Raw genomic sequence first — 19,642 nt, 5'->3', positions numbered from 1 at the left:
ATTCAAATTGAACTTATTCAAATTCAGTTTCTGATGGCACAGATTTCTGCCCAGAGAAATGACCACTTCAATTCACTTCAGTCAATTATGATCAACAAGAAGTATAGGATTCTTACTTCACAAGGAAGGACAATTTACACATATTGAACAATTTAAGTAGGTGTACAGTGGGGCAAAAAAGTATTTAGTCAGCCACCGATTGTGCAAGTTCCCCCACTTAAAATGATGACAGAGGTCAGTAATTTGCACCAGAGGTACACTTCAACTGTGAGAGACAGAATGTGAAAAAAAAATCCATGAATTCACATGGTAGGATTTGTAAAGAATTTATTCGTAAATCAGGGTGGAAAATAAGTATTTGGTCAGCTCAAACAAGGAAAATCTCTGGCTCTCACAGACCTGTAACGTCTTCTGTAAGAAGCTTTTCTGTCCCCCACTCATTACCTGTATGAATGGCACCTGTTTGAACTCATCATCTGTATAAAAGACACCTGTCCACAGCCTCAAACAGTCAGACTCCAAACTCCACCATGACCAAGACCAAAGAGCTTTCGAAGGACACCAGGAAAAGTATTGTAGACCTGCACCAGACTGGGAAGAGTGAATCTGCAATAGGCAAGCAGCTTGGTGTGAAAAAAATCAACTGTGGGAGCAATCATCAGAAAATGGAAGACATACAAGACCACTGATAATCTCCCTCGATCTGGGGCTCCACGCAAGATCTCATCCCGTGGGGTCAAAATGATCATGAGAACGGTGAGCAAAGATCCCAGAACCACACGGGGGGACCTGGTGAATGACCTGCAGAGAGCTGGGACCAAAGTAACAAAGGTCACCATCAGTAACACACTACAACGGCAGGGAATCAAATCCCGCAGTGCCAGACGTGTTCCGCTGCTGAAGCCAGTGCATGTCCAGGCCCGTCTGAAGTTTGCCAGAGAGCACATGGATGATACAGCAGAGGATTGGGAGAATGTCATGTGGTCAGATGAAACCAAAGTAGAACTTTTTGGTATAAACTCAACTCGTCGTGTTTGGAGGAAGAAGAATACTGAGTTGCATCCCAAGAACACCATACCTACTGTGAAGCATGGGGGTGGAAACATCATGCTATGGGGCTGTTTTTCTGCCAAGGGGACAGGACGACTGATCCGTGTTAAGGACAGAATGAATGGGGCCATGTATCGTGAGATTTTGAGCCAAAACCTCCTTCCATCAGTGAGAACTTTGAAGATGAAACGAGGCTGGGTCTTCCAACATGACAATGATCCAAAACACACCGCCCGGGCAACAAAGGAGTGGCTCCGTAAGAAGCATTTGAAAGTCCTGGAGTGGCCTAGCCAGTCTCCAGACCTCAACCCCATAGAAAATCTGTGGCGGGAGTTGAAAGTCCGTGTTGCTCGGCGACAGCCCCAAAACATCACTGCTCTCGAGAAGATCTGCATGGAGGAATGGGCCAAAATACCAGCTACTGTGTGTGCAAACCTGGTAAAGACCTATAGTAAACGTTTGACCTCTGTTATTGCCAACAAAGGTTATGTTACAAAGTATTGAGTTGTATTTTTGTTATTGACCAAATACTTATTTTCCACCCTGATTTACGAATAAATTCTTTACAAATCCTACCATGTGGATTCATGGATTTTTTTTTTTTTTTTTTCACATTCTGTCTCTCACAGTTGAAGTGTACCTCTGGTGCAAATTACTGACCCCTGTCATCATTTTAGGTGGGGGAACTTGCACAATCGGTGGCTGACTAAATACCTTTTTGCCCCACTGTATGTATATATTTGAGCCTTTATGTATACTTTTTGTGGATTTAAAAAACAAACAAACCTCAAATTAAACTTGTGCACCCAGTTCTTGTTCTCTTCAGTCATTAGAGATGTATAATGTCCAGTCATTCCACCCTGAAAAAGAACAGATCAAAATCCCAAATTACCATGACATTCATGCCCATAATGAGTTTATGTAAACTTCAGACCAGAACTGCTGATAATTAGAAAGCTATTTGTGTAGTGCTTGTGTACACTGGAGTCAAATGTCAAGAGACATGACAAAGGAAAGACACAGAGAGAGGTGGAGTGAGGTAATTAATTACCTATGTGTTTAACAAAACCGCCCCAACACAATAGATAATATAAACAAGTAAAAGCAAGGTATTATCAGTACTGCGGGTTTGTGAGTGCATAGGATAATCATATCACAAAAATATAATCACAATCATATAATGATATGACAATCATATGTCATGATAATATTTTATTATCAGTAATAATGAAGAATGGTGAACAAGGTGGACAACAAGCAAAAATGCATGATGGAGATGACCTTTTAAAAGTCTGAGAAAATGTGGGCGTTTTATATGAGAATATTCATAATGCAGAACCTTTGACACACTTATAACAGAACCAGGTCGCATTTGTTGGGGGGTTGGGCACAGAGACTAGTGTCTCAGTTTTAGATTAGAATGGTTTCTGAGGCTTTAAATCCAGTGTTATTTAGCCGTAGGACTAATCATGTGGTGGGAAAGCATGCATATACGTCATAAAAATGTGATATTAGGCCTGTAGCTGCAGAGCAGTGAGGGTGTAACCCCAAAGACTATGATGGAGACGTTCATACTTGGAAATGAACGCCTCTAAGTAATACTAATACTACTACTTCTACTACTAATAATAATAGCAGCACAGTTCTTTTTTGTGTGGTTATTTCCTCTAAGGGTGTTTAATCTGTAAATGCGCTGCCGCGTGCTCGCTGGCCTCGAGAGAGCGCCGCTGCGGTCGAGGAGATGACAGATTGACGTCATCGAGACTGACGCAGAGCGAGCGAGAGGTAGCGGTGAGGCAGAGGCAGCAACAGCAGCATCCCAGCTAACGAAAGGCACCTCATCAATCTCTTACCAACCAGCGAGGTGTTTTTTCCTCCACATCCTCCACAAATAACGGTAGGGACACGAGCGCGAGCAAGGACTGAACCGTGTCTACGAAATAGCGGTGGGGTGGTTTTAGACCGGGCTCGTGATGCTTTATGCTGTCGCCGTAATTCCCCCTTCGTTGTGGTTTGGTTGTCATTGTAAGGTTAGCAACTCTGGCTGTGTTAGCTGTGTATTGAATGCAGACGAGCAGGTGTTCGGTTTCATCACAAGCGCCACAGTTTACACAGTTAAAATTGTTCCGTGTGGACATCGCTGCTGGTGTATTTGTTGTGAATGAAGCTGCAGCCTGATGTCACCCTCAAAGTCATGCTCGAGTCTGGTTTATTATGCAGAAATAACGATACGGTTAACGTGATTTCCCTTTGAGGAAGTGATTCAGGGTAGTTAACTGTTAGCTAGCTACACCTGCCCAGCTTCCTGTCTTGATTTGAGACGTATTGCACAATTATCTGCAATCAGACATAGGCTACTAGCATTTGTTAGTAGTCATGTGTTGTTATATAATTACCATTGCCTCCACCTGCTGAAGTATTTAGTTTCACAAATAAAGGCACTACTTTCCAGTATTTCAATGTTCAGTCATGTTTATCCGCCACGAAAAATAGGCCGTGTTCCAGTGGACCTCCATTGATAGTAAGTTAAGTTCTGTTAGATGTGTTTACATTAACTTTTTTTTTATCGGTTTCAATTACATTGATTTCAATTGAACTTTATTTATATAGCACCAAATCACAACAACAGTTGCCTCAAAGCACTTTATATTGCAAAGTAAAGACCCTGCAATGTTAGAGAGGAAACCCCAACAGTTATATGCCCCCCACCCCATGATCAAACATTGGGCGACAGTGGGAAGGAAAAACTTCCTTTTAACAGGGAGAAACTTCTAGCAGAACTGGAGTCAGAGAGGGACAGCCATCTGCTATAACCAGTTGTGGGCAAGGAGAAGAAGTCAGGAAAAAAAACACCGTGGAAGAGTGTAATAATAATAATAATGGTTACATACAAAGTTGTGTATAAACACATAGTGGTGAGGGAAGAAAAAATGCTTAGTGAATCATTGCCCCTAGCCCCCAGCAACCTAGGCCTATTCCAGCAAACTGCTCTGTAGGGGTGATATAGTACTATGAGGTCTTTAAGATAAAGCACGGTCTGATTAATCAAGATCTTCTAACAAACAGACACAAGAGTTACACTTCTTTTCAACCATCTAGAAGCAGATGATAATATCCTCTATCTTTAGAATCTGTAACTTTATATTCTAAACACAAATGTATATTTTTAGGACAAACACTTGAAAATTGTTAGTGGCAGTAATAACAAGATCAGATTGTCTATTTTGGGCAATCTTCTAAATTAAAACATTCTACCTAGTTCTACAACTTATAGATTTGCTTTGTTATTTATACTTATATTTTGTTTAGTAAAGGGAATAAACTGGCAACAGCCTCTGTTGTCACAAAACGTCATACCTTGCTCGCAGGGTTGCCTTTTTGTGCAAGAAGTATAAAAAAAAACTGGTGAAATTTTAAGTCACCTGCTTCCCACGATCTATTCCCCCTCCAAATCTCTCCCCTGTGTCCGTCATATCTCATTATACACTCCTCATTTTGCCCCTCCTTCTATTTTTCTGCTCTCCCCCCCGCTACATTGTTCTCCCTGCTATCCTCCTCTGGCTTCCCTGCCCTCCTCTCATGGTCCACCCTGTTTCTCTCCCACTGCCACAGAGATAAAAGATAAGATGGCCACCTCCTCCTCCACTCTGGAAGAAGACGAAAGTTTGAAGGGCTGTGAAATTTTCGTGCAGAAGCACAACATCCAGCAGATCCTCAAAGAGTGCATTGTGAACCTCTGCATCGCTAAGCCTGAGCGTCCTATGAAGTTCCTGCGGGAGCATTTTGAAAAGCTGGAGAAGGTTGGTGATGACAAAGTTTTGAGAGTCTCTGTGTCTAATGTGTGGAAACTGTTTTTTTTTTTAATGGGGTGACTTTGGGTTAATTGTGATTGTATTACGTGACATGCACTTTTCCTGCAGTGTAACTCTATTTGTGGATAATAATGATAGTAATGTGGCTGGTTTGAATGAAGTAGTCTTAAGCTGAATCACATAAGGTGGAATTCTTTTTGAAATCAACATCTTCTGTAACTTGCTGGTATTGTATGTGTTTGTGAGGAAAATACACCTTCTTTTTTGGCCTCCTAATTTGTTACATTACATCTGCTCACCCAACGTTTGTACTACTGTATGAATACGTCAGTACCATCCCAGTTAGTTAGAGCATTAAAAACAGACGGTGCCCAAATTATTATCTTGGACTTTTCATTTTCCATCTCATAATAGGAGAATCCATTAGGGAATGCAAGAGGAGCACCCAGTGTCCCGCTTGCAGACTCAGACAGCAGACTTTTTGTATTTGCCCATCTCACTCTCTCAGTCTGTCTGTCTGTCTCTGAGCAGGGAGACAAAAGAGATGGCACATCCATTAAAAGATTAGAGGAGAGTTGGCTGTTTTGAATACAGACAAATGAAAGATCAGAGCTAGAAAACAGGTTAAAACAGGGGGTAATCTTTGTAGCTCAGTCCCTGTAGCTTAAACGCAACGTGACTACTCAGTGTGTGTGTGTGTGTGTGTGTGTGTGTGTGTGTGTGTGTGTGTGTGTGTGTGTGTGTGTGTGTGTGTGTGTGTGTGTGTGTGTGTGTGTGTGTATGCATCTGGCACTAGTACAGCAGTAAGATGTTTTTACAAAAAAGTTGCTTCCTTAAGTCTTCCTTTATTTATAAGACGCTTGTTGAGTTAAATTAACTGAACGGAAGCACATAAAAAAGTTCAAATGTTTCAACCCTCTCTGAAGTGTCATACCTCAAATGCAAATGAAGCACTCTCCAAACTAGGGAATATTTTGGAGCATTTAGCTTAAATGGATGTACTTTCTTGGTGTTTGGCTTCGATCATTCGGAGAATCGTGCGTTTGGGCAGTTCATTCATAAGCAGATCATAGGATTTGTGTGTTTGAACAATGGGCTTTACTCTTACAAGTGGTTCATTAAGATGTGTTATTTGGGACTGAAGGCTATTAATCGTGGTCTCAGGAGGGCTTTGCTTTAGAAATGCATTTCCAACAAGAGAAGTTATCGCGAAGAGAGATCAGATAGAGCTGATAGTGATTCTCACCATGCTCATGTCCGGGTGAAGGTATCCATCTTTCTTCTGTAGGTATGTATGTGTGTTTGTGTGTGTGTGTTTTGCACTGTCTTTGTAAGAATGACTGGATTACACTTAATTCTAAATGCTTGACTAAGAATTTCCCCTCACATTCAAGAAAATGTCTTGTGTTCAGTTGGTTATTACCCTGGCTTGTTTTTGTTTTTTAAAAATCTCTTTTAATACTATAGTTTTAATCTTTAGGACTGAATCAACAACAATGACAAAGTTCAAGGTCAAGCAGGGCTCTTTAGCTTGTATGTCCTGAAATTGTTGGTGTATTTGCGTCTTAAGAACAAAGAGCAGCAAGTTGAGGTCAAGCAGCGTTAGAGTCAAAACGAGAACACTGTTGATATTAGAGCTGCTGCTGGTGTTGATGGGGACTGTAATGCTGCATAGCCAGAGAGGCAGCATGAATACAAATCAATGTGATAGAGCTCAGCAGAAACAAGCTGTTTGTGCGTCACCTTGTGTGTATCCCATTACAATAACAACCTATCATGTTAAGAAAAGACATACTGCACAGTGTGTAAGAAATAGGGATACATTTGACATGAGTGTTTTGTACATGTTTTACATCATTAATAAGTATGTGATCTAAAGTGCTATTCTTCTTAGAGGGAAAGAAATATGAAAGAGAATTATTGTAATACCTAAATAGTGAGCATAGAAAAGAGGATATAATTAATACAAGCTGTAAAAGTGGCTGGATGGAGTAAATGCATGCAACATGCAGGACTGTATAAATGTATACAGTCATTGTGAATGACAGGAGCCTTGAGGCGGCTGTTGTTGTGATTTGGCGCTATATAAATAAAATTGAATTGAATTGAACTATGCAGTACATATCCATCAAAAGTCTTTATAATAAGTAGGGGTGTGGGTAAGAAATATATACAGCATAATATTGAAATATTTTGAATGAAAATACGTTTTCTTAATTAAATTAAAATACTCTGGGGATATTAAGTGTATGAGATGAGCCTTCTTGTTCAATTATCCTGAGATGATGCTAGTTGGGGAACTATCGAATTGGCTCAACAAAAAGCCATCAAACACTGGGCACACTTAACTTGACAAAGCTACCTTGTAATACTGAGCAAGCTCTGTGCTGAGTCCCAAAAGTAAAAATAGGATAGCAACCTCCTTGCGTTAGCAGAAAAATTGGTGGTTGCTTGGTGATTATATTATACATTCTGGGACTGATTGCAACCTGTGGTAAGTAAATGGTTGCTCATTGCTTGAGTGATCACAAAGCGATTGTACAGGTTGCTTGATAGGAGGCAACCTTTCTGCAAACAATCACAGTCTGACTTGGGTTGGCTGCTATCATCTTCAGAGGGACGGTCCGAGATTTGCAAATAATTATTATCTAATTTATAAATGCAGACTGACTATCAACATGTTGCCATTTTTATCAATGAGTACAACATGACTCAGCAGCCTGCCAGCTGGTTGTAATCTGGTTATATTTCTGTAGAACGGGAAGGCAGCAGAGCACAACTGTAATAGTTAAATGTGAATTTCTGTTAAGTGTGAATTTCTTTCTATGCACACAGCAACATATGTGGTTTTCGATGTTTTATCACAGGTAATTGCTTTATCATCAGAAACAGATTGCATGTAATTACAAACTTGATCGACAAAGTTTAACTTTGAGGGCATTCGCAGTTGAAACAGTATTGTCAGAGCTGTGGGTTACATGCAGCACTTGACCAACTTGCAACCATCTTTGGACTTTTATTATAATATAAGGGAGTAGAAATTTCCCACTGTTCAGTCCTCCCCACTGCAGACCAAGTGTTTTCTGCAGCAAACATCCGATATTATAATTAAAAGCACAATAGCCTGACTGTTCAAATGATTGTAAAACAAAAAAACAATATTTAATTTCTCTTCACATGACAGACGGTTTAATTTTTTGAGGAAAAAGGAAAAGTGCCTCAAAATCAAGAAGATACCAGTGATTTTTACATGTCTTTTACATAAATGTTTTCTGTCAATGTGAACTTTAAATTTTAGATTGTGTTTGTGAGGTTCCTGTGTGGCAATTACAAGGACATGGCCCTGTGATCATTGGTTATCATTGTGTAACTGTGTGCAAGGTCAAAAAAGCATCTTTGTACGGTAACAAGCATATATTTTATTGCTCTAGCTGCAGTAGTTGAATTGTTATGTTGTTGAATGTTGGTCTGTGAAATCACTCGGTGTAAACAAGTGGTTCGAATAAACAAAAAAACTGCAGACTTGCAGTCCTCTTTCGCTGACAGTTGCCCAACATGGTTCCAGTCAAGCCATCCAAATCTGTGCTTGTGCTGTGAGGTCAGTCATTTGTGGAACTGAAACAGGCCATGTTTTGGTGACCCAGTTATCTGAGAGGCTTATTGTGTTTCTTTTCTTCTTGCCCACTGTAACTTTGAGGACAGTATTTCATTCAACAAGCCATATCCATTTAATCGGAATTTAGGGCTGCCTTTCTATGTTTGCTAAAAAATATTCATCTTCATGTTTCAAAGTGGACATTTTTCACAGCAGAAGGCCACAAACAGAGGTAGAATATTTTAAAAGCTAAACAAATACAGAAATTGAAATATTTCTGTATTTTTCACCACCTGCAGTGTCTGGTGGATCAGGCAGCCTTTTAGAGCCGAATGCTTTTGCTACAGATAATAGAAAAAAAACAACCTTGCCATGCCATCTTTTGGTATATTTCAGCCTCCCTGATTGCGTGTTTCTTTGTCTTCTCTCACCACCAGTTTGTCAGCACTGCTCGCCCACTAGAGGCGGTAACCTAGGCAACAATAGTGGAGAGAAGGACTGTAGTCGATCCTGTGTTCAATAAGCTCTTTTATTCACAAGTTTATCCCCTTTGTCCTCTAATGTGTCCACTTTTTTTTTCTTCTTGTCTCTGTGCCAATTAGATCACTGGGGTATTCATTCTCCTCTTTTTCCAGACCTCGTCAGACCTAACCTCATATCTGCAGAGGATCAGTTTCATACAGCACAGCAATCTTATCTGGAAAATCTTTTCTCTGTTATCTACTCTCCTCTCTTCTTCTTTGGTGTTGTTTTCTTTCTTTCTTTCTTTCTTTCTTTCTTTCTTTCTTTCTTTCTTTCTTTCTTTCTTTCTTTCTTTCTTTCTTTCTTTCTTTCTTTCTTTCTTTCTTTCTTTCTTTCTTTGAGAATCACACAAAATCATTAGTCTGACAAGTTTGTTTCTGACTTTTGTTTTGAGGTAATAACACATCTTTTGTTCACAGCTGACATTGTGAATGTGGAAATAACAGCCATCTCTCTCCCTTTCATCCTGTCTATTTATGTATGGTAATGATGCCTTTGATCTCTACAATAGTAGCTTTGGATGGTGTTCTCATCTGCCATCTCTATGAGATCAGCTAATTTTGGCACATAGTACAAAAAGACAAAAGATTATTTCCATGCCACGTTAGCTGACATTTCCCCCCCCCTGTTATTTAACAGAAATAGGTTAGAGTTGTTTCTTGTTAACACAGAAAGCTATTATAAGATTACCAGTCTTTTGACATTAGGGCTCCCAAACAGTGATTAAAAATAATTACTTTCTAATACAATGGGCTGATTGTCCTTTGAGAACCCATAGAGAAGTCTATTTTAGATGGTTAAATGAATGCTGGACTAACCTAGAAATCTCATGAGTCTCCCAGGTTGCAGGTCTGTCTGAAAGCAGCACTTTATAATAGTGCCAGGAGATAATGTGTTAGTGTGAATTTATCACTTAGAATGAAACGGGCAGCTGGAAGCACAGATGTTTTATTGAATTTGTTATGTTGCATCTTCACTTAGCTTAATAGTGTTTTTTTGTTTTTTGGCATTTTTGGTGCAACTGCTGTTGCTGGTTTTGTTTAACAAACATCCAATATGGAACACCTGGATAGCTTCACTCTTTCTCCTTTACTTTCCATGAGAACATATTTGATGACTTAGGTTGTGTCTCACTCATACTTGTGCAGTTCTTGCTGCAGCCATGTAGGAGTCAGTGCTTTGATCTTTACATAACATGCCACCTGTGCTGGCAACTAAATGTTCAGCACAACGCCAGCCGTGACTCCTCGACTCCATCTGTATGTCTGGCAATCACTCATGCCTTAGCACTGTTCTGTTAACTCTTATTTTCACATCTTATAGCAGTTTCCTTGTTGTGGTTCATTTTTATTGTTATTATATATTTGTTCATTGCAGTGCCTGTTAATTGCAGAACATTTGTGGAATCTTTCCATTAATAGCTTGTTTGGGTATGGTTAGATATGCCCAGCTGCTGTTATTGAAGACTTTTGGGTTATTCTGAGCAATTTGAACATTCATCACATTTATTTTGAAATAGGAAAAATAGTTGACAAACTCCACACTACATACCAATGCTATTTTTTTTTTTTTTTTGAGTGATCTGACTCATAACTTGTCTCAGCTTCTGTCTGATTATGTTTACCTCTTTGTTGTTGTTTTTGTGGTAAATCTTGTTGTCAGAATGACTCATCATGCATTTCTACGAAAAAGTATTTGACCTCCTGGTTCATTATTTTTGACATATTTTTCAGACTTACGTTTCAGATCAGTAAACAAATTTTAACATTAGACAAAGATAACACAAGTTAATACAAAATACAGTTTTTAAATGATGGGATAAAAAGCTTATTAAGGGATAAAAGCTATGAAAACCTACGAATTCTGCCCTCTACCAGAAAATCCAGAAGAAGAATGTTTGGACATCAGTTCATGCCCTGAAGCTCAAGCACACTCTGCAGGAAAATGATCAGAAACACCCCAGCAAGTCCATCTTTTAACAGCTCAGAAAAAACAAAGTGTTCTAGTCAAGTTTTTGCAGCAGAATAGCGGGCTCAAAATTCCTCCACAGTGATGTGACACGTTAATTACCAGTTATTGTTAAATACTTGAGTGCAGTTCTTGCTGCCAAGGGTGGCACAATCAGTTAGGGCTGGGTAGGTTTGGATACCTTTTTTTTTCCCCTTAATGAAATAAACACTGATTTTAAAATAGTGTTTTGTATTCATTCGCCTTATCTCTGTGTAATATTAAAATTTGTTTAATAATCTGAAAAATTTAAATGTGACAAATATGTTTGTCGCACACTGTCGTTTTAAAGGGTTCTCCTGTCCCTGTTGCCCCTCATTATTTGATTTTTTTTCTACTTTTCTTCTGTCTTGTATCATCAGACATCTACTCTTGGTAACCCTGCAGAGGACTCATTGAAATAACAATAAATTTAGGTATATTAACCCACTATATTTATTAATTAAATTAACTTTTGTTTTTTAATCTCATCGCAATGAGAGAACAACATCATCCATGTTTGATCTAAGCGTGGACAACTTGCCCCTATTTTAAAAGTGTAGTTGCAGCTAACCAGCTAACTTCATCCCTTCCTTTCTTGAGTTCCCTCCTGGTTAGATCATGATTGTGGTCGTCCTTCCCAGTGAATCTCTCTTCACACGTCTGACAAGCTCTCTCTTGCAGCTTGGACTGCATATCGTGATGTTAGTGTTTGTTCAACAGTAGGAGATCTGATTCATTCAGTTTTAACTAGCCTCCAGGCGTAATTGTTTCTTTGGATCTTAGGGCTTCTAACTTGTAAATGTAAATTAAACACAGGCCTTTTAGGCATTAAATTTATGTGTTTTTGATTTGAGCTGTTTTTGGCTGTGTTAATATAAGCTTTGAAACATGCATTAAAACAAAAATCTTTTCTTTTAGCAACAGAAGCTGATTCTGGATTGAGAAGTAATGTGATATTTGTATCTCTTTGCAAAGGGGCTAGTGTTGCGATGATTTTTCATTGCGTCGTCGTCATATGTCAAGTAAAACAAACGTGCCACATCTCCTTCCGTTTGCATTATGAGAGAGAGTTCCTCACTCTCTGTCATTGGATCAGTCAATCAGTTGCTGTCTCCCCTTCCTATGTAAAATGAGAAGGCTATTCAGCTGTCACCAGAACCTATCATAACAACTCCACCAGTCCCTTCGAAGGGCTCTGATTGACAATTCGTCAGAAGGGTTTGACTGTTTGTTGAGTCTGCTGAAAACATTTAGAGGAGTATTATGAGTAGCTTTGGATCATCTACCCTATCATCTGCTTTCCTTTTTGTTTCTTTTACTTTGCCCCTGCCGTCATTATATTCTTTTTAAGATCAGTCTCCATTTGTGTAATTAAGTTTGATTGCACTAGAAGTGGGTGGATCAAACTAAGTATTGATAATACCAATACCAACACTGATATTTGATTGATACCAGATCTATACTAGCGCAAAAGCCCAGTTTCAAAATACCTAAAAATCTAAAAGTTGTGTTTTTTTTGTGTTAACTAGTTTTATGGAAAGTAAAAGTAGAGTATTAATATTGGCGATACTGTTCCTGTATTCACTTGATATTGGATGGATACAAAGTTCAACCAGCCTAGAAAGTTCAATCCATTTCAGCATCACAAACAATACTATGTGCCATGTGTGTCAAGAAGTTCTAAAGTTTTCCATCATAGGCGTAATTAGTACCTCCAGCTTCTGTGTTCATTTGTCACCACTATGTTAAATGGACGGTACTCTGTCAGATCAGTCTAGCTTTCGTGCACTCACCTGGACTTAAACCTCCTCCTATCTACCTCACCCTGGTCCCTGACAGGTAAGTCGGACCCCCAGCCCTCACTTTATGATGGTCCTTCTTTGTCTTCTTTTACTGGCCTTTCACCTTCACTTTTCCTCTACCACTTTTCCTCTTTCTGTGAAAGACGTTATTTTCACAAGGCTTACATGCTTATTTCAGTAGTTAGTCAATGTTACATTTAGAAATATGACTTGTGAAGCAGTCATTTCTTTGCTATCACTAAAAATGGCTATCATTACTCAGGATATTGTTTTTTCCCCCAAAGAAAGTCAATTAAATTCAATCAAAAATATATGTATCTCAATTTTTTGTCAATTGACTGGAGTTTTAGCTGCAAAAGATCCAGTTTTTAATTTGGACTTAAGCTGCATAGTTCAGTCTAAAATACTAAGTGTAGTATAAGCTGACGGTGCTAACATACTGGGGCTTAGATGTGCATGCAGTGCTGAAAAAAAAAAGGTGTAATGACTCTTTCACTGTTGGGTGTCTTTGTCTGAAAAAATCCAGGAAGAATCAGTAGATATCAGTAGAATCAGTAGAAACATTTATAGGAATGTGCACCTACCCTTGTCTGCTGGAAGGCAGACAAGGGTAGGTGCACAGTATTGCTAAACCAGAAAGAATATCATGAGAAAATTTTGTCACTACTCAGTGATGAAAATACTTATGAGCCCCTGAAACGAGATCCAGGAAGTGGCTACAGGAAGAGGGTGATAGACTATCTGAAGCAGTTAGAACAAGACAAGGCTATTGACCGGACCTTATACCACAGGCTATACCCAGGGGAGTCTACACCAAGTTTGTATGGTTTACCGAAAATACATAAACAAGGTGCACCTTTAAGACTGATTGTCTGCATGATCAACTCTGTCACCTATAACATCTCCAAGTTTCTGGCTTCGATCCTCAACCTGCTGGTGGGCGGCTCTGAACACCACATCCAGAACACCCTGGATTTTGAAACCATGGTCTCGTACGACGTTACATCTCTCTTCACTTGCATTCCAGTCATGGAAGCGTTGGAGGTAGTTCGTAAGAGATTACACGATGACACCAACCTCAGCAACAGGACCAATCTCAGCATCGACCAAGTGTGTTTGCTTTTGGAACTGTGTCTTCATTCCACCTACTTCACATACAAGGGTCAGTTCTACAGGCAGAAACATGGGTGTGCCATGGGCTCCCCAGTTTCACCCATCGTGGCCAATTTGTATATGGAAGAAGTGGAAAAGAGGGCTTTGCCATCCTACCCTGGAACACCACCAAGCCATTGGTTCAGATATGTGGATGACACCTGGGTGAAAATCAAATCTCAGGACGTACCACAATTCACGGATCACATTAACTCAGTGGACCGACACATCAAATTCACCAGGGAGGATATGAAAAGTTTGACTCTCATCATCCACTGGAGCACAAACTGGGTGTCATCAGGACGCTACAACACAGAGCGAACACCATCCCCGCAGACACAGTGGCCAGGGAGGAAGAAGAACAGCACATCAAGAAGGGCCTGAGTAAATGTGGTTATCCCAGCTCGACTTTTGTCAAAGCTGGAAAGGCACCTAAAGAAAGCTCCAGCCGATCCAGGAGAGAAGGACAACCGCTGCCTAAGCGAAAACCTGTAGTGATCCCATATGTGTCAGGAGTATCGGAGCAGTTGAGACACATTTTTTCTAAACACCGGGTTTCTGTGGCTTGGTCCACTCCAAGGATCAGGTCCCCCGACACAAACAGAGTAACATAGTGTACGCTGTTAAGTGCCAGGAGGATTGCCAGGATTTATACATCGGGGAAACCAAACAACCTCTGGCGAAGCAGATGGCACGACTCAGATTGAGCTACCTCGTCAGGCCAGGACTCGGCAGTCTATTTACACCTACAGGCCAGTGGACACTCTTTCAAGGATGAGGATGTACACATCTTGGACAGGGAGGAACGCTGGTTTGAGTCAAGGAGCTCATTTAACTGAAAAGGGAAAGACCATCTCTGAATCGAGGAGGGGGCCTAAGGGTACATCTTTCACTATCTTACAATGCTGTGATTGCAGCCATTCCCCAACTCTCTGTGAATGGTACTCATGGCCATTGATCAGTGGGTTTTGGTCAGTGGTTGTTGATCAATGGTCATGAGAATTTGCATAATTAACATTACGGAACTGACCTCCCAGCCCATTGTTCCTTCACTGGACTGGTTTCAGTCATTACGCAAATGTACTGTTTATAAGATTGGGAAAACCTGCAGTCAGCTGAGACTGAAGAAGTCACCTGGATGAGTGACGAAATATTTCTCCCACAAAATGCTACGTCCAGATGAACAGAAACAACTTTTGGAGATTTACTTTCCTGGATGATTGAGAATGCATCAAGACATTTATAGAAATTATTTCAGTGTATAAGCACAATGCTGCTAATCTAGCAGTTTTGCTTTAGAGTTTAGATTTAGTTTTAGGGCTGAGGTCAAAATACCTGTCAGTTCAGGATGATGGGTAGATTTTTAGGGTTAAGATTAGAGAATGAATATAGACAATGAAGAGTTACCGTTTAGACAGCGAGACAAGTTTGTGTGTGCGCTGCAATGATAAATCGAGTAAACATCTTTTCATTGCATTTGCACACCTAATACAGCAGTGAACTTTCTGCCTATTGTACTGTTGTAATGGTGTGAACACAGTGATGAGTAGACTGTTAGCTCCGCTGGTGGATCAGCTCTGCATGCTTCATTACCTGTGTGTGTCTGTGTGTGTCTGTGTGTGCGGCACTTTGCTGTTTTTGGTTCACTCGCATGTTTTCAGTCCCAGCAGTGGCGAGTAAAGCTGTCTGATATCGGACCAAAGGTGGCTAAGGTAATTGCCATGTCTCTTTTTCTCTAACTAATAGTGTTTGTGCAGTTTTTGCAAGAAGCATGATGGGTGGTCTCCCGGATGTGTGATTAATTACTGGTTAGTCAGAGCACTTCAAATCAGGGTTAGTCATATTTTTTTCATGTATACTTGGTGCAGATTGGTTCAGGGAATAAACAAAGCAGTTTGAACTACGTTTAAATGAGTCATCATCTGCAAATTAGTTTGAATTGGAATTGATGATGGCTTTAATAATGATAGGGAGTTTACATGGGACGTGTTTATGTGTGTGTGTGTGTGTGTGTGTGTGTGTGTGTGCGTGCGTGCGTGTGTGCATGTGTGGGATTGGATTTGTGTCATCTTTTGTCTGTGGCTTCATTCTTTAATCTCTGACCCACACTCACTAATGGAAAGCCCACTTTATAAAGAGCTTTTGTGTCCTGCTTACGCCTGTGTCCTCCGTCTCCTCTCACTGCCCCGTCCTATCTCTCTGGCAAACATCCGCTGATGATGACGCAGGCAGAGCAGAGGAGAAAAGGAGGGAGTGTGAGTCTGATATAGGGCAATAGCACAAAATCTAGAGTAGAAAATGCTATTTATTGGTGAATAAAATTAGCAGATCTGAATGCAGGATATTAATCATGTATTGGTTTGCTTTTTGAATGACAAATGGATTACTATCCTAGATCGAAAAGAAAAATATACTGAAGATGTGTTTTGTTTTGCTGCTGTACATAGCCCTGCGTAGAGTACTTTAGCTGTTTAGCTTGCGTGTTGCTAGAGAAGGGCTCAACATTTGTCTCTTGCAAATGCTTTTAGCTCGCAATGAACTAATGAAGCTTGCTGTGTAGGCAGCAAAAGTAGACTTCAAAAGTCATACTAAATGTGTTTCTTCCACCCTTTTAATGGAGCACTGGAATCACAACAATACAAAGACTTGTTGGAGCCAGACACAAAGTCCTCACTTGATTAGTGACCCTCTGACCTAAAAGCACGTGGGCAAAGATTGAAAAACAAAGCAGTACAACTGCAGAACACTTGCACACATAGGGATTGTATGGGATGATTATGCATCCCTGTGGGAATGTTTGAATCCATTCATTGGTGAAAAACTCAAGCACACCATTTGGTCAGAGCAGAAGTCCATCTTGAAGAGTGTCACGTTTTCCCTTGTGTGATCTGATTCACCATAGATGTGCAAGCGAGTGAGCGAAAGCGAGAAGGCGTCAGAACTGGTGTGTACAAAGGTGTGTGAGCCACCGTTCCTTCCTGCTCAGACTCACCAACTATTCAGGATGCTCGCAGTACCCAGTTGTCATAGTGACGGAGTATAGCAAGAGGAGACCGCTCATTGCGCCACCTGATTGTGCGTGCGAGAGAGAGCAAAAGCGAGCGAGAGAGGGAGAGAGAAAGAGGAAAGCAGAGACAGAGAGTTGCGCAGGACCAGTGAAGAGAGAAGCTTTTTGCTGTGATAAGTGTTTTCATCAATAGACTTGTTTTTTGGCTGCTGTGTCGCGGGGATTGCAGACATTTTGTCATTTGCACGCTATCACTTTGCCTCGCACACTACTTGGATTCTCTCCTTACTTGCATGCAGACAGACACACACAGCAGTTGCTGTGCTAGAATGGCAAGATGCTGATGCATTGTGGCATGTGTCTCAGGTGTGCATGAGATGGGGATCAGTGTGTGCTGATACCCATGCACACTTTGACTTGATGCCGAGTGCCTCTGACAGGCTACGGGACTCATAGCCGGCCAGGCCAAGGGGCCCTCCATGCCATGGTAAATATCTCTGATTACAAACTTAACTCTAGTTAGCCTCCTGAAGCTAATCTGTGTACCTAATTGAGACTGAAACAAGTAGTGCAATTCCATAAAAACCTTTTTGCAAGGTAAAGGTGCTTGCCCACTGAATTGTTTGAGTGAAAGTGTGTGCATTTAGGTGGCTGTTAGTCACAGACAGCAGCAGATTAACAGTGTTTGCTAGTTCATGATTCTGTCGAGCACGTTTGTGCGTAAGTGTTTGTTTCGGCTCTGTAGAGGATGCAGTGTGTTACCTGATTGCAGATCTCGCCACCTTGATTAAGCTCAGTTTGGAAGCTCTCCTCCCGGAGACTGCCTGTGCATGTGTCTGCAAGGTTATGTGTGTGTTTATGTGTTTGTGGCTGTATGTGTTCTCTGAATCTGCTCTCTGGTTCTGCTTCTCTTCTCCTCCTCCTGCTGGCTGTGTTCCCGCAGGCAGTGACTCTGCGTAAGCAAGAAGCGCATGTATGCGTGTGCACACCGGAGTGTTTTGCTTGCTTTTCTAACTCACGTGTTGGCATGAGATTTGCATCATCGTACTGTTTTGTGAAAGTGAGCAAAACATTAATACGAGTAAGAGGGTAATGGAGTCAGGCAGAAGGGGGAGTCGAATTGGGGGATGTTAGATGAAAGTACACTACATCAAAGGCTGAGTCAAAGTCTGAGCTAATGAATAACCTTGAAAACAACTGTTTAACTAGCTAGTGTTTTCTAAAATTGTATTGTGGATGTGTTGCCGTTCCAGATTTCATGATATTGTGCTGTTGTAATTATTGAAATAGTTTAGGAAGTATGTACAGAGAAGTGCTGACTTGTGATTTGACAGGTTTGAGTCTCCGTTTTCAGCTAATATGACAGTTTTTCACCATTACCTATGCTCTCCATCCCTTTCTGTGGCATTTTCTGTCTCTCTGCTGCAAGTTGTCTCTTGTCCTCTCTCCCCTTGTCGGTTTTTGACTACAGTGAATTGTCAGGAAATTTCTGCTCCCTGCATTCACTAACCTTCTTACTCCTAGCTTACTTCCAGGTCTTTTTTCTTCTTACCTGTCTTCAGATTTGCAGCAATCATTTCATCTGTTAAACATCAGATAATAGTCAAAAATGCATATTACAGTGCACTAAAGTGAAAAGTGCAAAACTCTATTTTTTCTGAAGTCCTTGAAAAGCAAAAGATTAAATCAAATGTCACTTTAAATTTTCATTTTTGTTGGGTGATTGAATCAGGTCATGTTTTGCTCAACACAGTTACAAATAGGCTTGGAAGAGAGACCACCGACGCTCTGAAAAATCTGTTCTTACAGCAGTTCTCTTTCTGTTTATATCTTGTCTGTCTGGTGTTTCTGTACTGCAGTGTGAGAGTGCCACTTCTTGCCACGTTTGCCTGTCTGGAATCTTGTCTCTCTGAGACATCTTTGTTTATTTCCGACTGCACAGTGGCAATGCACTGAACTAGCAAACAGAAGAAAGCCCCAAGTGTGTGTATGTATATATATATATATATATATATATATATATATATATATATATATATGTATATGTATATGTATATATATATATATATATATATATATATATATATATATATATATATAAAAGAAAACGTGTCATAGATATTGTTACTGCACCAAAACATGGGTGGTGAATAATACTGCTGTCAGCTCAGTTCTTACTGTGCTACTAAGTGCATTAATGCATGAAAATCCACAGATTCACACCAGCCATTGTCAGTGTCTGTGCAGGAACGAACAAAGCAGTGGATTTTTGCTACCTTTGCACAAACTGTTTTCCCATTTCCCTCGTCTCAAAGCAGTCTCACATACTAACAAGCGTTCAGTGGTTTGATTGTGTACTTATGCTAACGTGTTAGTCAAGTTTGCAATCAATAATTCATCACCTGCAGAGTGTTCAGCAGTTAAAAGAACAGCCAGCCAGAGGCATCCTGTGTCCCCCTTTGATGTCTCTATTCCTTGTTGTTCATTATCTGAAAGGAGGACAGTACCTGGTTGAGCCTTCTTCGTGCTGCATGGTCAGTTCTGCCAATATTAATATGTGATCCCTTTCATCATACCATGGCAGCCAGGAGTAGGACACTGATGTTTATTCTCTTACAGTGTCTGACCTAAAATTCCACATGATGTTTTGTTAAAATGGTGGTTTGTCAGCTCTCGCTCATGTGATTGTTTTGAAAAGAATAACAAATGCTTT

The 19,642-nt window shown here is 40.4% G+C and overlaps 1 protein-coding gene across 2 annotated transcripts in view; it reads left to right on the top strand.

The window, feature by feature from the left end:
• The first annotated feature begins 2,779 nt into the window (after positions 1-2,779).
• The window catches only part of prkar1b (protein kinase, cAMP-dependent, regulatory, type I, beta), a 66,624-nt gene continuing 49,761 nt past the window's right edge, over positions 2,780-19,642 (top strand). Inside the window, exons 1-2 of one of the 2 annotated variants that reach the window (XM_085271229.1) lie at positions 2,780-2,947; positions 4,663-4,850. In XM_085271229.1, coding sequence (XP_085127355.1) covers positions 4,677-4,850 — 174 coding nt within the window. In that variant the 5' untranslated portion in view covers positions 2,780-2,947; positions 4,663-4,676. Of the gene's footprint in view, positions 2,948-4,662; positions 4,851-17,051; positions 17,417-19,642 lie in introns of those variants that run through there. The other variant, XM_085271230.1, reaches the window with a different exon arrangement.

This window comes from Mchenga conophoros, linkage group LG4, assembly GCF_057382185.1.
Source record: "Mchenga conophoros isolate Kocher_MC1m ecotype Shallow Benthic linkage group LG4, M_conophoros_male_GT1.1, whole genome shotgun sequence".
Taxonomy (NCBI): Eukaryota; Metazoa; Chordata; class Actinopteri; order Cichliformes; family Cichlidae; genus Mchenga; species Mchenga conophoros.
The sequence above is the reverse complement of the archived record's forward strand: the minus strand, read 5'-3'. Positions and strand labels throughout refer to the sequence as shown.